Here is a 17,666-nt window from a genome sequence, read left to right as displayed (position 1 = left end):
GAGGTGTTTTCCAATACCTCAGTCTGGCCGGGACTATTAATTGGTACAATCTACTGCCTGGCTTAGTCCTTGCATAGATTGAAAGAGGTTAAACTAGAGCACCGCATAATCTGGTACTACGGGTGTCCAGTTGCCCGCCGGACTATGTCCTGGCTGGTCAGTTGGTTAAGGTTCCTTCGGGATTCACGTAGTGGCTGTGGTTTAAACCCAAATTCGCGGGAAGAGTAAGTTGCGGTTAAAAGACTGATGTAAGATAAAGTCAATATTTCGGGATAAGTTCGGTGCTTTTGCCGAAACAACAGATACCTACCCCACACAGGAGTGACTGTGGGACTAAGCGTTTGAAATGAGTTGGTATCAATTGTATATAGTACGGGATGAATGTGGGGAACGGCGGGCCTCACCCACCCGTCTCTTATGAATGTGTCGTATAAATGAGATTTGTGCTGGGTTGTATGATGATGGAGGAAAGGTACGAATCCATGAATAAGCCGAGGACTTTGTTCTTACTCACAGGGACAGACTGTGGTAATCCTGATATGAACAGAGTATACAATGAACATATCTGGACTGAGTTCTTCGTTGAAGGATTCAGGGGCGATGGTAGACCGTTATTCAAGTTTAACCAGTGGATGAAAAAGATCTATATATATCCTCCAGCAATTTTAATGGTAGGTATAAATAAGTACACATTTGCAACGCTAGCAAATTTAAATTCTAATTAGAAATTCCAAAAATATATATACGAATACAAAAGCATTACTATTTATCAAATAATTCATATTCGAAAAACAACGCTAGCAGATATTTTTTTACATGAATATCTGAGACATGTTACCAACACTATAATGTGTTGATTAAACCCAATTTAAATTTCCACATCCATGGGGCATGCGCTCTATTAATATATAAATACTCTTCTCAATATTCAAATAACGTAAACGATATTAAATACTCTAGTCTCATCTTAGGGCAAAACAACAATAACAACAAACAGTTGTGTACTACACACATACACAAACTACCCCAATATAAAAATCCTTAAATATTGAATCTCGTAATTTTGTATACACAACTCTAGCAATAATGCATCTTCTAGTAATCAGTGCAATTCGTGACGTCTAACAAGTAACAACCGGCAAACACTAAAGTTTAGTCTGTATCCAATAATAATGTACAAACTGGAAATAAACGCTAAATGTTTTAAAACTTAACTTGTGTTAACAAACAAACGCACAAAATCTAATAAGAAGAGAGGAGGAAACGAAAGGTTTGGAATATAATGGGTGGTTTTTAAGTCGGTTACTAGGTGAAACGAAAAGGAAACATTGCCAAATTATAAACGAATGAGAAAAATTAAAACAACAAAAAAGGGAATACACCCAGTAACACAGTTTATCTTAAGTTTATTGTTTGCAACAAAAAAAAATTACAAAATTTTAAAATTGTAAAATATACAATTTTAGTAAATGATTGTAGTTTATAAAGTTAAATTATTTTAGTGTTTTGTTTATTTTAATTATTATTATTATTGGTGATTGCTAGTGGAATTTGGAGTAAAAATGCAAAGAAAGAAATGTGGGTCATTATAATTACAAAGTTTGTTAATAATAGTATAATGTTAGATATGAACAAAATAAAAGAAATATTTTTAGTTAATTAAAGTGTTAATTAATTAACAACAACTTAATACTAATTAAACTGCTGTTCTACAGATAAAATAATATTTGTAATCAATTCTCTCTACTCTTTGAAATCGTGCAAAAAAGTGTGAAGTGGGTTTGGATGATTCTATGAATTTCTAGATATTACGTTTTAAATAAACATATGCTGGAACATTACTTTTAATTTACAACAAAAACAACAACAACATCATCATATGGCTACAGTATCATAAACAATTCAAAACAACTTTTACTTAAAAAATAAATAAACAACAACAAACAAAACATAAATTATGTGAAAGTGAAAAAAAATATGTGTAAAAGATAAATTTAAAGAAAACTTAAACCAAAATTATCTATTAGAATTATAAGAAAAATTTGTTTTCAAATAAACATAAACAAACTGTTTTATCTCCCTCTCTCTATCTTTGTCTCTCTTATTTTATCTAAATAAACAATTTAATTGGAAAATTTTGAAAACATTACAACTATAAAATAAAACAAACACCCTCACCCCCTGGAGATTGTTGTTATTTTTTTTCCAAATTTTCTTTGTTTACAACCCTCATATTGTTGTTGTAAATGCTGCTACAAATGCATTATTGATTTTTTTTCTCAAGTGTTTCCTGGTTGGGTTGTTTTGTAGTTTTATCACTTACAAAATACGTCATTTGTCTTCTTCTCTGCAACACTTTCTCACAAACAACGTATTACATTTACAACTACTATTAAAGTAATTGGTATTTAGTTTATATTTCAAATTTAATTAAACTAAAATTTTCACCGCTAAACCACCAACAACAACTAGTTCTTTCAACATGGATTTTTATACTAATAAAACGAAAAAAGTTGATGGTAAGTTCAATGACCTTTTAAAATATCTAATACTTTTAATTAACATATTGTTTGTTTGGGGGGAAAAGTAATATAGGGAAATTTTAAAAACAAATTCTTATTAGATTTTATTGCAATTGTTTTATTTTTTAAACAATTAAAGTAGATTTATTGAAAAAAAAAAAAAAAATCAAAAAAAAAAGATTTCAAGGATTTAAAACGGAATCATTTTATGTAGCACAGAGAACTAGTTTAAAAGTTTATGCAGCATATTGAACAAAAACACAGTTTTTATTTCATTAAATTTAAATAACTAGTTCAATATTTTCGCATCATTTTCATTAAAATGGCGTTCAAAACCAAATTTTAAAAGGATTTAGGGGGCTATTGTGTCACTTCATTTTCTATATAAATTGTTGTTGTGTTCTGATACTTTCAACGCAAGGTGAAGTGTTTTACAAAATAAGTGGGTCTATAGTCTTTTCTATAGTTTAGTATGTAGTCTAGTCTATAGACTATTCTATAGTTTAGTCTGTAGTCTAGACAATAGTCTATTCTATAGTCAAGTTTATAGTCTAGTCTATAGTCTAGTCTATAGTATAGTCTATAGTCTAGTCTATAGTCTAGTCTATAGTCTAGTCTATAGTCTAGTCTATAGTCTAGTCTATAGTCTAGTCTATAGTCTAGTCTATAGTCTAGTCTATAGTCTAGTCTATAGTCTAGTCTATAGTCTAGTCTATAGTCTAATCTATAGTCTAGTCTATAGTCTAGTCTATAGTCTAGTCTATAGTCTAGTCTATAGTCTAGTCTATAGTCTAGTCTATAGTCTAGTCTATAGTCTAGTCTATAGTCTAGTCTATAGTCTAGTCTATAGTCTAGTCTATAGTCTAGTCTATAGTCTAGGTCTAGTCTATAGTCTAGTCTATAGTCTAGTCTATAGTCTAGTCTATAGTCTAGTCTATAGTCTAGTCTATAGTCTAGTCTATAGTCTAATCTATAGTCTAGTCTAATGGGAAAGTTCTTCGTGTAAAATTTAAAGATTGTAACAGTAATAGTTTTCAATACAAACGAATTTTTGTATTTAATTAATATGGATGATGTCACGCCCCCCTGCTGCTAGACCGCCCACTTTATAATCACATTTACAGTTAGAGTAGAAGGGGGATCATTCGCCGTAGGGGCACATCTGCCAATAGCGAATAACTTGAAAAGCGAGTAATCAATTTTATCACATAATCAAATTTTGTTTTCGTATATCTATAAATCATCCGTGAATGTTTGAAAGATTAAATTTACATATGATGTAAGGCAGACGTGATTAAGTGTTTTTTAAAGGACTGTGTGAATTTTTTGTGCTAACTTTTTTAGTTTTTGTGATAGAAAAAATATATATTTATCAGTGATAGAATGTCAATAATAGTGAACAATAAGGCATAATAATATTTTCTATAATATAATTTGAAGCCAGAACTGACCGTGGGGCACATTCGCCAGATATATGTAATTCTTGTGATGTAGAACAAAATTTGGTTAGAATATAGAAGTTAAGTAATGGTTAAGTTATATGAAATAAACAATAAATATCTAGTTTAATTAAAATATAAAACAGCAAAATAAGTTTTTATTTTTTTGGCTTATTTTACTAATAACAAACCTGCCCCATGCCCTTGGCGTATGTACCCCCTTGGATGGGGAGGTATCGCCGTTTTTGGTCAGTGCGGAAAAACTAAAAACATATGTGAATAAGGATAACTTAGCAATGATTGAAAGAGATAAAACTAAGGCCAATATAATTAAGTATTTGAAAAAAGAAAAAAATAAGAATATGATGTTGAATATGTGGCGTAAGGTCCCCCTTGTACCCTAAGTGGCTCCAACAAAATTTGAGCAATCTAACTGTTATATTTTCTTAATATGGAAGATGCCACGCCCACTATATTAATATTTATATAGGAAAAACATTTCTTATCAGTTTCTTTATGTTCTGTTCTTAAAAGCAAACTATTTTTATTTTAGTTCTTTTTTTCCAACGACCTTCAATTGTTTTCTATTCTTTTACAAAATTATTTCATTATCAATTTTAATTGTCAATTAACTAATTTTATTGTCTGATAATAAAAATCAATAAACAAATATACTTTCCATTTTTTTCTTTACATTTAAGATAAGAGTTTGTTATTTTTCAATAGTTTTGATTTATTAAGCATCAATTTTGAAAAATATTTGCAATAACATTATTTTTTTTTAATTTAAAGTAAATTAAATTAATTTTTATTTAAAAATTTACCAAATTAAAACAAGTTTTTATGACGCTTTTAAATGCAAGTTTTATAAAGCTACAGTTTTAAGCAAATCCAGACAATTGCCTGAAGAGAAAGCAAATTACAATCTCAAAAGCGTAAAAAATTGGTTCAATGACCTATTGCAAAGTAACCAAAATGACAATTATCATTATTTGAAAAGAATTTCCTCAAGGCATCTGTTTTTATAAATTCCCGATTTATGAAATTCCCTTAATTATGTTCTATTTAAAATTAAAACCATTAAAATTAAATTAAAGGAAAAAAACGCATTTATAACCTAAACACTTATTACATATTTCTGTATTCCCAAGATCATAAATTTAACACATTAAATTGTGTAAATCCCTCACGTTGAAAATTAGCAACAATATAAATTTTACAAAACAACTAGAAAAAAAAAAAAACATTTTTACAGACAATTTAACAAAATCTTGATTGTTTTGCATGATGATGCATCAACATCTTCCACATTATCTTCATCAGCAGCAGCGATAGCAAAATTTTTTTTTGTATAAAAAAACTTAAAAAGTAAATGAAAAATTATAAACTCTATGGCCTAAAGCACTAGAAAATTATTATATACGATGATGACTACAGATTGCAATAAGTGTAATAATTATTCGCACACTTTACTGTTGTATGAATGTTGTACATATGAATGTATGTATATAACAAATATGAACATATGAATTACATAAATGCTGTAAGAAACTCATATATATTTCATAATTTACATCATTCTCATCATGAAAAGCTGCAATAGCAGCAGTAACAGCAGCAACGTCTTCGAAGAAGCTGTGCAAGATTTGCAGAAATTTTATTACACATGATATATGGTATCATCATCATTATATTTATTTATATATAGAAGGAAGGAAACGGTATGCCAAGTGTGTTATTTTGTCTGCAACAACTTGTAGTAATTATGAAGAATTGTTTTATTTCATATTTGAATTGCCTCCTTAAGTTAATATTGCCATAAACACAAACTATAGATGGTAGTCTCTTGAGCGAAAATATCAATTCAAACTTATCAGAATAGAATCAATCGTTGGCAAGATAATCATTAACTATTACAAATATAGTTTTCACTGATCTCTAGATATCAGCACTGAATCTGTAGTAAAGTTTTTAATTCTAGCTGGTAAATTTGCAAAGATTTTCAGTTATTTCGGTGAGTTCCTATGATACACTTTAACCGCCTTTAGTTAATGTATGAATTAGTTTAAAATAATCCGATATCAGAGAGTTAAGTCTAATAATCGATCGAATTCCTTAACAATACGTCTCTCAGTACAGTTAAAGTCTATTTTCTTGACTTTAACTGTACTGAGGAAAGTCTCTGGCGGAAGTCTTTTTGAATTACTCATTCCCGACTACACAATTTTTCTATAGTGGAGAGCTGTAATGCAATAATCAAAAGCAGCGATTAGGGTAAAACAATCGCTCATTCCTGATCCAATAAAGCCCTGAGTCACTTAAGCAGTCTGTAATCAAGTCCCTTTGTCAAAAACAATGTAGAACTATAGTTCTAAATAGATAGATAGATAGATAGATAGATAGATAGATAGATAGATAGATAGATAGATAGATAGATAGATAGATAGATAGATAGATAGATAGATAGATAGATAGATAGATAGATAGATAGATAGATAGATAGATAGATAGATAGATAGATAGATAGATAGATAGATAGATAGATAGATAGATGGATAGATAGATAGATAGATAGATAGATAGATAGATAGATAGGTAGATAGATAAGTAGATAGATAAATAAATAAATCGCCCAAATACTGCGTTCGATTTACCAGATCTTCACAAATAGAATATACGAAAATTATTGAAATGTGAACTTCTCAATATTCAGTAACGGTAAAGAATGATTGAACTAAATATGACTTTTTAATGTCCAATTTTCTGACGATCTCTTATCCACATATGAAATCATTATGCTAAATTTAATTTGAGGCAACAAGATAACATGCCTGGTATTATTCTCACATCAATATTTTGTGCATCAATTTAATATTCACACATAATTAATTTAGTGAATTTACAATTCGTTAAACATGTCGGAATGTGAAAATATGGTACTATATACTTTTACAAACCTTTAAGATTCTTTTCGAACTGGCGACATAAGGAAATTTCATAAATTTGTAATGTAACAGAGCAATAGATAAATACTGTCTTCTTTGGATGAATTCTTTAAGTCACATAAACTTTTAGCATTTAATTATGGACGTACAAGTACTCCTCCGTTGGAAGTGGAAAAGTCAAGAAGTAGACATGATATTTTTTTATGTGTTTATAACGCTTCGCTTTCATTATTATGTTGTTGTTTTGTTTTTATGCATAAATTATTTTTCTATACAAAAACTACAACTTGTACATGTGTTCTCGTTATAATCAGTTTTTATTATGCCATGCAACATAAATATCAACGCCATCATAAACGATTATACTAGATTTGTAGATATAATAAGCAACCGCCACATTTACACACAAGTATAGGGAATTACTGAGTATTATATGTTTTAAATGCAGTTCTGAGACTTTTGTCACATTTCCAAACGAACAGCGAATTAAAAATCTTAATGAACTTTAAAACTGAAAGAAAGTTCTAGGTCAATATGAGTCGCTCTTGAAAAAAACTTTTCTCATGTTGTAGTTAGAGAAAACATAGAAGTTTTTACACTTTGCAGGGCATTACAAGTTCGTTTTGAATACATTGTCGTAAGTCGTACTTCATTCATATCTGTTAAAATGTCACTTCCTATAACTTCCTTAAGTTGAGTTGTGACTTAGTTGCATGATGTTTTAAACTTCAAGACGTCATCTTGGCGACATTGACAATGACACAATGTTTTTTTTTACGAATTAATTCTTAGAAATTGTCACCATATTTTTTATTATTTTGAGTTTTTTGTGAAATATAAACAAAAACACATGAAAACATTGAATGTTGTTCGTTCATTTAGAAAGATCTGTGTTCTATGGTTTTAATTGCGGCAAAATTTCAAAAACATAATTTAAACACAAACAATAAATGCATATGAAAATAATTATTTTTTTTTAACAAAAGAGGGTTGAAAAGAATATGTTTTTTATGGACTAGATGTCAAGACATATATACAATGAATGCTTTAGTAAGAAGTATTTTTAAAAAAACTTGCTTTATATAAAGTTACAATCAGATTTTGGAATTGCTTAGACAATCTGCCGTCTTAAAGAATTAGTTATTCAAAACGTTGTATGGAATCAACCATGTATTCTGTTTTTATAAAATTGTATTTTTCAGAGTTCAATTATTGAAGGTGTTAAGTTTATTAAGGTCCTCCAATTGCATATCCCTGAAATATGAAAATTTAATGGATTCCTCCTTCAGCGTACAAATCTTGTTTATTAAAAAAACATTCCGTCAATACATATTTGCCAATTTTCGTAATTTTTAGGTTTTAAGTCTGTTAGATCTTTTGACATCTCCTACACACTTTCAATGACAGTCTATATTTTCTCAGTCGATTTGACTTCCATTTAAAAAATAAACACTTAAACTCTACGAAAACTAGGGTGCCTATGATCGTTAGCTTTGAGTTACTGGATTTTGTACAGGTTTAGACGCATGACCAAACTTGGGATTCTCTCGAAAAAGTAAATTTTGACATTCGGTGATTAAAATTTAAACTTCTTTGTCTGTTGGATCTTGTTTGGTTCGAAACCTATTTTCTGACTTATAATTAATAAAGTTGAAATCTTCAATGTCTCTAATTTCCTAGTCGATTCAACAGATATATGAAAATATTCGCCAAATGATCTTAAGACCAGATTAGGAATACACCTAAGCCACTATCGGGCCTCTTTTTCATGAATAAAATATATTTTGTTCAGTGAGTATATTATTTTTCAATGTTCAGAAACTCATTTCCCTAGAAGTAATTCCTAAGAATTTTCCAATCAGTGTTAGTGAAGAATTTTATATCCGGAATGACATCACTTCCAAGGTACTTGGATCTAACTTCAACGAAGTTTTAAAGTGCTCTAAACTTTCACTGTCCTTTCCACATGCTCTAGATTCGTCTGAATCTGCACAACTAATTTGTATAGATGTGTACCATCATACTAACTTTAGACTTGCTCATTTTGAGGAGATTTTTCGTCTTATTCTCATCAGGGTCACCCCATAGAATCTATTTGATTATACCCACCGTTTCATTATTCCAAGAGACCTTGTGGGATTCTCTCTGCCATATTTTTAATTCAGCTTTTGTTGTGTCGAATGGTTTTGCGTTTGTCAGATTAACTACCTCGAGCTACCTTTCCTTTAAAGCTGTTACATTCGCCCTTTTGTCGCCGACTACTCCCTAGTGGCCTGGCAACCATATGATAAAAACCTTGCCTCTGGGAGAGTATTTAGTTAAATTTTTTTTACAATTCAATACGGTCTTAGATTTACTTCTATTACCTGATATCTCCCTAATTGACTGATTGGAAAAAACTAATCTTGAGAAAGATAACTTTGATTAAACTTTTCAAAACCCAGTACGCGATCAAATGGCGTTTCCTTCTTGTGTTTGTTTGGTCGTGTTCGGTTGAAGACAAGAGTTCTGGCTTATTATATGTCAAATTCAGATCTTCAAATTATCTTCTGATGAACACTTTCCAAGACTGTCGTAATTTTCAGTGAAGATGTTGGCCAAACGTTATAAAGTCATTGGAGCATTCAAGATCGTTAATTTTAAGTTCCTGCATTTTGTACAGTTGCCAAACCCAAATCCGTATTTATGTATTTATATTCTTTTGAGGAAATCCATCTTCATCGGTCCTAGATGGAAATTTTAGAAATGTATGCAACAATTGGTCTCTGGTTTCGACTTTTTTAAATTTAGTTTATTACAATAAAATATATGTAGTTCCAACTTCTTTAAAAAATGTAAACATTAGCTTTTCCAAAAGGGGTGTTATTAATTTGTTTAATATTCCTAACTTTTCCTTTTTCTTCTTCCACTCTTATGATTGCACAATTTATATTTGTAGACAATTGACTCTTAAAGTGTGGCAAGGTGAAATTTATTAAATCTGTCGTACAATAAACCCCTTTTTTTTAATATGAACAATATGAATAATGTAGAAAAAAATAACAAACAATAAACGAGAGTTATACAAATGCAAATCTAACAGAATACAACGGCTCACAGAAGTACTATTAAATTTAATTGGTATTTAAATGTGATTTGTGAAAAAGAGAAAGAGAGACCAATACTCAGTGTTGCCAAATGTAGGCGAATTGGTATTGATATTGGAATTTTTTATTTCTAAAAATTGTCTACCCAACTTACATTGATATATTTAATATAAACTAGCCGAGACGACTGGCCGCCGGTAATATTTTGCAAGCCGCACCGCCGCCGTTTTTTTTCGGCTTAAAAACTAAGCCGGCTTAAATGTAGCCGCTGATATAGATTGGAATCGCACATGTATTTCAAAAAATAATTTACCCAATTTGACCAATTTAAATTCTTAGAGTTGCCACATAAAATTGTGCAAATATAAAAATATATAAATCAACTATAATAATGTTCATTTTCTGCAGCAAAACTTATATAGAGACAGGTTTATATATAACAGACTATTATCCCAATAATTTTTAATATAATAAACGTTTATAGGTCCATTAATGAAGAAAAAGTTAAATTGAACCGACAATTTCGCCGCCGCCGATATTTTCAATAATAAGCCGCCGCCCAAAATGGTTTAACCGCCGCCGCTGATTATTTTGCATCGGCTGAGTATGAGTATAAATCTCACTTCAACTATATAACGGGTGTTTTCCCATAACATGGTTGATACGGTCATAAATATATTGATTTAGTTAAGTAAACCATAAACCTTATGAGACACTAAATTGAGTTATAATATCCATGGACATAATGACAATTTCAAAAGGTTCACAATGTCCAAAAGCAATGCCACAGAAAAAAGTCTATTTATCCAAAAAAGGCTTATTTTAGCGAAGTCGGTATTTAAAATTCCCCAGAGTTTGACACATTTTAAAAGGAATCCAAAATGCAACATACATAAAATTTAGAAGCAAATCTTTTCGATATAGGTGTGCCCCTTTCTTAAATTCTAAACAAATTTTCTAATACATTTCTATTTTAAAATTGTCCGGAAATTAATTTAACGTGTAGAACTGTATTAAAAACAGAAGTAAAATGATTAAATTCAATACGAATAAGAGAAAAATTGGCATCTCTTACATATAAAGGCCATATGTGTCCCAGCAAACAAATATAAATTAAAATTTTTTATATTAGGCCTGAGTAATATAACAAGCAAGCTAGAGTTATCCTCTGTTTAGTAAACAATCTTTGTAATTTTTTTTTATTTTTCTAAAATGTTTAATTTGTAAAATTTATGTTTGTTGGTTTATTTGTACGTACATATGTATGTATATAAACAATTGTTGTTTCCTGTATAAGTACTTGTGACATCACACGATTTGTATCTCTCTCTATAAAATTTGTATTAAATCATAGAATTAAGTATTTTTTGTTAAATACTTAAAACAAAAAATATTTAACTGATTAATGTCAGTAGAGCTCGGTAGTATGAGATCCCACAACGATGTAGTAACTATCGGAAATATAAATTTTCATTCAAATTCAAATTTATATATTTGAATACATTAGAAAATTGTTTACTATATACAATAAAGTCTGAATTAAGTATTTTGTACTTGTTTTAAGGAAAATCAAACTGCATTGAATTGAGTCCAGATTGCTCAATTCCTAGGGGTACATTAAAGAATCTTTTAGATTTCTCTTTCTATTAAATTTCATTCTAAAACATCCTTCACCTTCGTAAGAAAGGTATATATAAGTTTGTCATTCCGTTTGTAATTTCTATAAAATAATATTCCGACCCTATAAAGTATATATATATATATATATATATATATATATATATATATATAATATATATATTATTATATATATAATATATATATATATATATATATATATATATATATATATTATATTATATATATATATATATATATATATATATTATATATATATATATATATATATATATTCTGGATCCTTATAGATAGCGGAGTCGATTAAGCTATGTCCGTCTGTTTGTCTGTTAAAATCAGTTTTTAGAGGTCCCCAGATATTGCCGAGATCCGAATCTTCATTAATTCAGTTAGACATGCTTTCGAGAAGATCGCTATTTAAAATCAGCAAAATCGATCTATAAATAACGGAGATATGAGCAAAAATCCGAGACAACCTCTAAAAATTTCATCAAAAAAGCCACATTTTTTTCATGCTTTGTTAAAAAACCAACAACAACACTGTGAATAGGATAAAGATGTACATGTACGTGTGGAAATGTATTTTCTTTCTAACATTGTTATTGATTTATAATTTAAATTTTTAATTCTTCTTCCATTAATTGCACATACAATGCATCTTTTGCAATTGCAACATGAAAACATTGACCATGAAACTATTTCATAATCCAAGAAAATATTCTATTCACATTACAGATTCAATTTCATATACAGACAAAGTATGAAATGAATATGGATTCATTTACATATACAATTGTAAAAAAAAACATATCTACATTCATATAGAAATGTGTGACTATAATATAGTCACTATATATAAATGAGACTAAATGTATTTGGATAGAAATAGTTATTGTCACAATATTATTTGTATTTACATTAACCCAGCAAAACATAATAAGTTTATAAAAGCAACAAATTTAGTAACATTTTACAAGCAAATAAGAAACTAATACAGAACTAGCGCCGTGACTAGTACCTTGACTAGTGCTTGGTAGCTAAAGAATGGTTCTAGTTTTTATTACATCAGATCAATTATTACTTTCTAGGCCTTATGTTTAAGATATCTAGACATATTACTTACGTTCCTTAATATAATTTTGTTTGTTGGGTTGATCTATCAATACTGGATTTTAATGAATGAATGACCAGTAGGTTAGCAAAATTTTTGCAAACAAATGAACCATGTAGGAGTTGAATAAATTTATTTTACACTTTCTCTCTCTCTCTCAGGGTATTAAATCATATCGACTGTTGAATATGTGTGAAAAAGTGTTTGGTTTTCTGGGTAAAATTCAATTTCTCACGCGTTTTAAATATTTTTTTTTTATTTTAAATTATTAAATTGCTGTTCTTGGTATGGATTCTGAAGTAAATTGAAATGAAACGTAGACAGTTTTATTTCGTTATATACATATTATATACATGAATTAAGAACAGAATGTTTAGAAAATTTTTAGTAAAACAAAAATAAAACAGTGTGCGATATAATTATTATACAATTTAACATATTACATATGTTCAACCGGCTAGATGTAGAGCTTTTATCTTTCGACTTTGATTTACACTGTTTAGTTATGACAAAACTATAAACATATCATAGAAGGTGTTATTATTTTAAGACATTTTTCTTTGAAGCACAACAACAATTTTTTAAAACTACCATAAATTTTTAGTATTTTATGGCAATACGACTTGATAGCACACCGTGTGAATACCCCAAATATATTTTAAATGTTATGATGAGAAAAAAATGCTAAGATATTTCGTAAACCCAATGGAATTAAGAAAATCATATTCGAGTGATTAGTCCAAGATATTTATATATTTCCTCCTTTATTGTATATGTGAAAAGGACATGAGAGAAGTATTACATATCTGTCGATTGGAATTTATGTCTAATTTTTGAAAATATGTAAAAAAATCTAAGGTTTCCTATTTTGTCGATTTCTGGCTATGACCCAATTGGGCTCATGAGGTCCAAATCAGATATACATGCCGGTTAATTAAGAAAATACGGGTTTCTTTCAGAAATTAACCGTATATGCGCTTGTTATATTAAAAAATAGTCTGTTATATGAAATACCTGTGCGATTCCAATCTTTATTAGCGGCTGCGTTTAAGACGGCTTAAAAAATATCACCGGCCGACGATTTGAATCGTCTCGGCTTGTATCTCTGCTCCAAATTTAAAATACAAACTCGTTAGCAGAGTTACAAGCCGAAGTAAAATGATCGGCGGCTTAATCATTTTTGGTCGGAGGCGGCGGTTTATAGAAAATATTGGCGGCGGCTAAATTGTCGCCTCAATTTAACCTATTTCTTCAGAAATTGACCGTATAAGCGTTAATTATATTGAACAATCTCTGTATTCTGTATTAAATATTAGTACAACATCGTGTGGCAAATCTTTTCAATTTGCCATAAGAATTTAAAATAGTGGCAACTTCGTTCAAATTAGTTAATTAATTATCTTTTAAAATCATGTGCGATTCTAAACTTTATCAGCGGCTACGTTTAAACCGGCTTAGCTTTTGAGTAAAAAGTAGTAGGATGCGGAGCGGCTTGCAAAATATTACCGGCGCTTAGCCGTAGGTTATTTCAGCCGTCTCGCCTTTCCTTTTTAAGTATTTCATGCACTTTTCCCCGGTTAACAATATACGACTCTACTCTCTAATATAGAAATTTTTAAGAAATCTTCTATTACACAGGCCAACAAAATTAAAAAAAAAAAAAAAAATAAGATCATACTATACATACTTTACTAGAGGACTGAGCTAGCTCTAAATCAGAAATCTAGGTTAAGAATCCACCACATTAGTTTTTCAAGATATCATAAAAGGTTAAAACTCTGTTATATCCATTTCTATTTGAAAACATTCTTTACGTATTTCATACACTTTTTCCCGATTTTTTTATGTATATACATTCTTTACTAGAGAACTGAGCAAGTGCTAAATCAGAAATCTACATGTAAAATCCATTACATTAGGTTTTCCAGATATCGTGAAAGGTTTAAATTCTGTTATATATTTTTTATTTCAAAACATTTTGCTTTCAGATGACATAAGCAAATTTTATAAATTTTGAATTTTAAAGCAAACTTGATGTCATGGACAAATTGTAAAATCCAGATATCTGGTTAAAAATTTGTTAGTCTGTGTTATTGAAAATATATAAATTGAACCTACAATTACATCACTTACTGTAAGAATAATAATTCTAATTTAAGCATATTTAGTTACATTAGCTATTTTTTGTTGTTGTTGTTACATTTTCTTAATAATACTTCATTCATTCATAATTATCTTCAATTTCAACCTTACTTCATATATTCCAAAAGGGGGTAGAAACCTTAAACCTTAGGTGTCATCAAATATATCCAGTTGCATGCATAAAGCATGAACATAATTTTTATGGACTCTAGCTGTTCGTTACGAGTTGATGAAGTTTTTTTTGTATTACACAATTTTTTACTTCTCTTTGTAGTTACTATTCAAAGTTTGTTAGAAAAGATAGACGACATAAAAGTAAGACCTGTGGCCAAAAAAACTTCTCATGCATGCATAAACCTATTAAAATGCCACAGATTATTATGTAGAGTTTACAACTGAAATTGTTTGAGGCTTGTAGGTGAAAGGAGGGAGGTATGGCTGGGGAGGTGCTGTAAGAAATGCACTTCATTACAAGTAGAGAAGCAAGGTTAGACTAACGCTATGGTATCTTAAATATGTGTGTTATTATTCATATTTACAAGAAATAGAAAACATATTAAAGCAGTTGTGGTCAATGTTATTAGGATTTGTTGAACCTGACGTTTAAATTTGAAATGAAATAGTACTTTCATAAGTTCAGATACAATATTTATTCTTATTAAACGGATGCCCAACAACATCTTGCAAGAGTGATTTTAAACTAAACAAAGAAGATTGAAATTTTCAAAAAACAATTAACTTTTTGAAATTAAAACAAGTAGAAAAGTATAGTCGAGCATGGTCGACCATATAATACCCTACACCATGAGTATATTTTTAACTTTTTATAAAATTTTTATTTTTTATAAAGAAACTTTTATGTTGAATATTACCATAATTCCAAAATATTTAAGCAATTTATTGATAAAAAAACTAAATTTTCTAAATGAGGCTTTATATGGGTCAAATATGGGCCGATCCTCGGTAAATTTGGGAAAAGGGTATATTTCTAAATAACAGTTAGTTTTGTTGAGTTTCATTCCGATACAAATGGTTACAAGTCATTTTTAGACGTTTAAGACATTTTTTGAAGGGGGGTTTGTATGGGGGCTAGGGTCAAATAAGGGCCGATCCTTACGAAAATTTGCAGTGTCATTTATACTTATATAAAACTTATTTGTGTCAATTTTTAGAGATATAGCAGAATATTTGATGTAATTATGGCATAAAAAGTTCAAATCGGGAGGTACGGTTGTATGGGGGCTAGGTGAAATAATGGATCGATTGCAACAATTTTCAATAGGCTTCGTCCCTGTGCCCAAAAACATGCTTGGTCCAAATTTCATCAAATTATCTTGAAAATTGCGGCCTGTACCTTGCGCACAAGGTTTACATGGACAGTCAGAAAGCCGGACAGACGGACGGACGGACATGTCTTAATCGACTCAAAAAATGATTCTGAATCGATCGGTATACTTTTAGGTGGGTATTGGACCAATATTTTTGTATGTTACAAACATCAGCACAAACGTATAATACCCTCCCCACTATAGTGCTGTAGGGTATAAATACTTTTGTCAATTGGCTAGTCGTCTGACTATTTTATGTAGTAGTATAATAACTTTTCATAGTTTAGAGATGATCTTGGTTCCATTGTTTTTGATTTCTTTTATTTTGTTGCACTTACATACTTTAGCTTACAAAACTATTTGTGCAAACTGAGGACCATCGTTTTCAATAGTAAATTTCTATCTCAAACTATTTAACTAATAACACTAATAACTTATTCGTAAACTTAATGACAACGGCACTTGCCGTATGTTGAATTTTGCATCCGATGTTGACAACTCTGCTGAGAGGAGAAGGCCAACCTACAGCTGAGGTTTATTTGGATGACCTCTGTTATGGTCATCTTACGAGTTGATGATTATCTCATTTTGAATTTGAATCCTTGTTATCATAATATAAATACTAATTCAGTCTTTTAAATGGATACCTTCCTTATTTTGCATCTTCAGCACCATTGTACTCTATGTTGACAAATTTGTTGAGAGGTTTATTAGGTTGTCTCGAATTATTTTTATCTTGCGAGTTAATCTCTAAATATGTGTGTTTCAATCCTTAAAGTATTCTGTAATAGCTACTTATTTAGTATTTTTAATTGATACCTTCGCAATTTTGAAAAGGATGGCAACACTGCTTTCTGGCAAATTAATGAGTACATCTTCCGAATTTGACTCCTCAACGTTACCTGTAGATTCTAGGCCTGCAGACTTTTCTATTGACAAGTTTGTGAACTTAGTTATAAAGTAGTCTGTGAGCTAATCTATTGGCTGATACATGGGTCTCAACAGGACTAATACTTTTGGAACTTCCATTGACTAGTTTATAGTAGTTTGACTAGTCTGTTGATTTGTGTATTTTCTAGTCTATTAACAGCAAGTTAAGGATAGAATAGCGATAGAGGTGATAATATTAGAAGCCAAATTAGTCGCACTAAAGATTTCAATGTCAAGTGTTCCCAGAACTTATTAAAGTGCCAGTTATATTTTAATACTTTTAAACTTTTTATGTATTTCAACAGCTGTTTTTAATGACTATTTTTAGAAAATATGTGTATGCATTTATTATTAGTAACACAGGTCAACAAAATAAAAAATAAGTCGAAACCCAGATGCTTAAATGCAATTTTAAAATCCCCCTTTTTAGATATGTTTGATTTATTTCTCGTCTTTAGAATAAAGGCTTTACCGCTGTCATAAATTATCTGTCATCTCTATGTCTGAAAAGTCGAGGTATAATTT

At 29.7% G+C, this 17,666-nt stretch overlaps 1 protein-coding gene across 4 annotated transcripts in view; it reads left to right on the top strand.

The window, feature by feature from the left end:
- LOC111679494 (myosin heavy chain 95F) overlaps positions 1-17,666 on the top strand; it is an 85,560-nt gene that overhangs the window by 41,049 nt on the left and 26,845 nt on the right. For 2 of the 4 annotated variants that reach the window (XM_046948416.1, XM_023441071.2), the window contains exon 1: positions 2,023-2,519. The exons of 1 other annotated variant lie outside the window; for it this stretch is intronic. In XM_046948416.1, coding sequence (XP_046804372.1) covers positions 2,483-2,519 — 37 coding nt within the window. In that variant the 5' untranslated portion in view covers positions 2,023-2,482. Of the gene's footprint in view, positions 1-2,022; positions 2,520-17,666 lie in introns of those variants that run through there. One more of the 4 variants, XM_023441073.2, reaches the window with a different exon arrangement.

This window comes from Lucilia cuprina, chromosome 4, assembly GCF_022045245.1.
Source record: "Lucilia cuprina isolate Lc7/37 chromosome 4, ASM2204524v1, whole genome shotgun sequence".
NCBI classification, from domain to species: Eukaryota; Metazoa; Arthropoda; class Insecta; order Diptera; family Calliphoridae; genus Lucilia; species Lucilia cuprina.
Note: the sequence above shows the minus strand (reverse complement) of the source record. Positions and strands in the feature narration are given on the sequence as shown.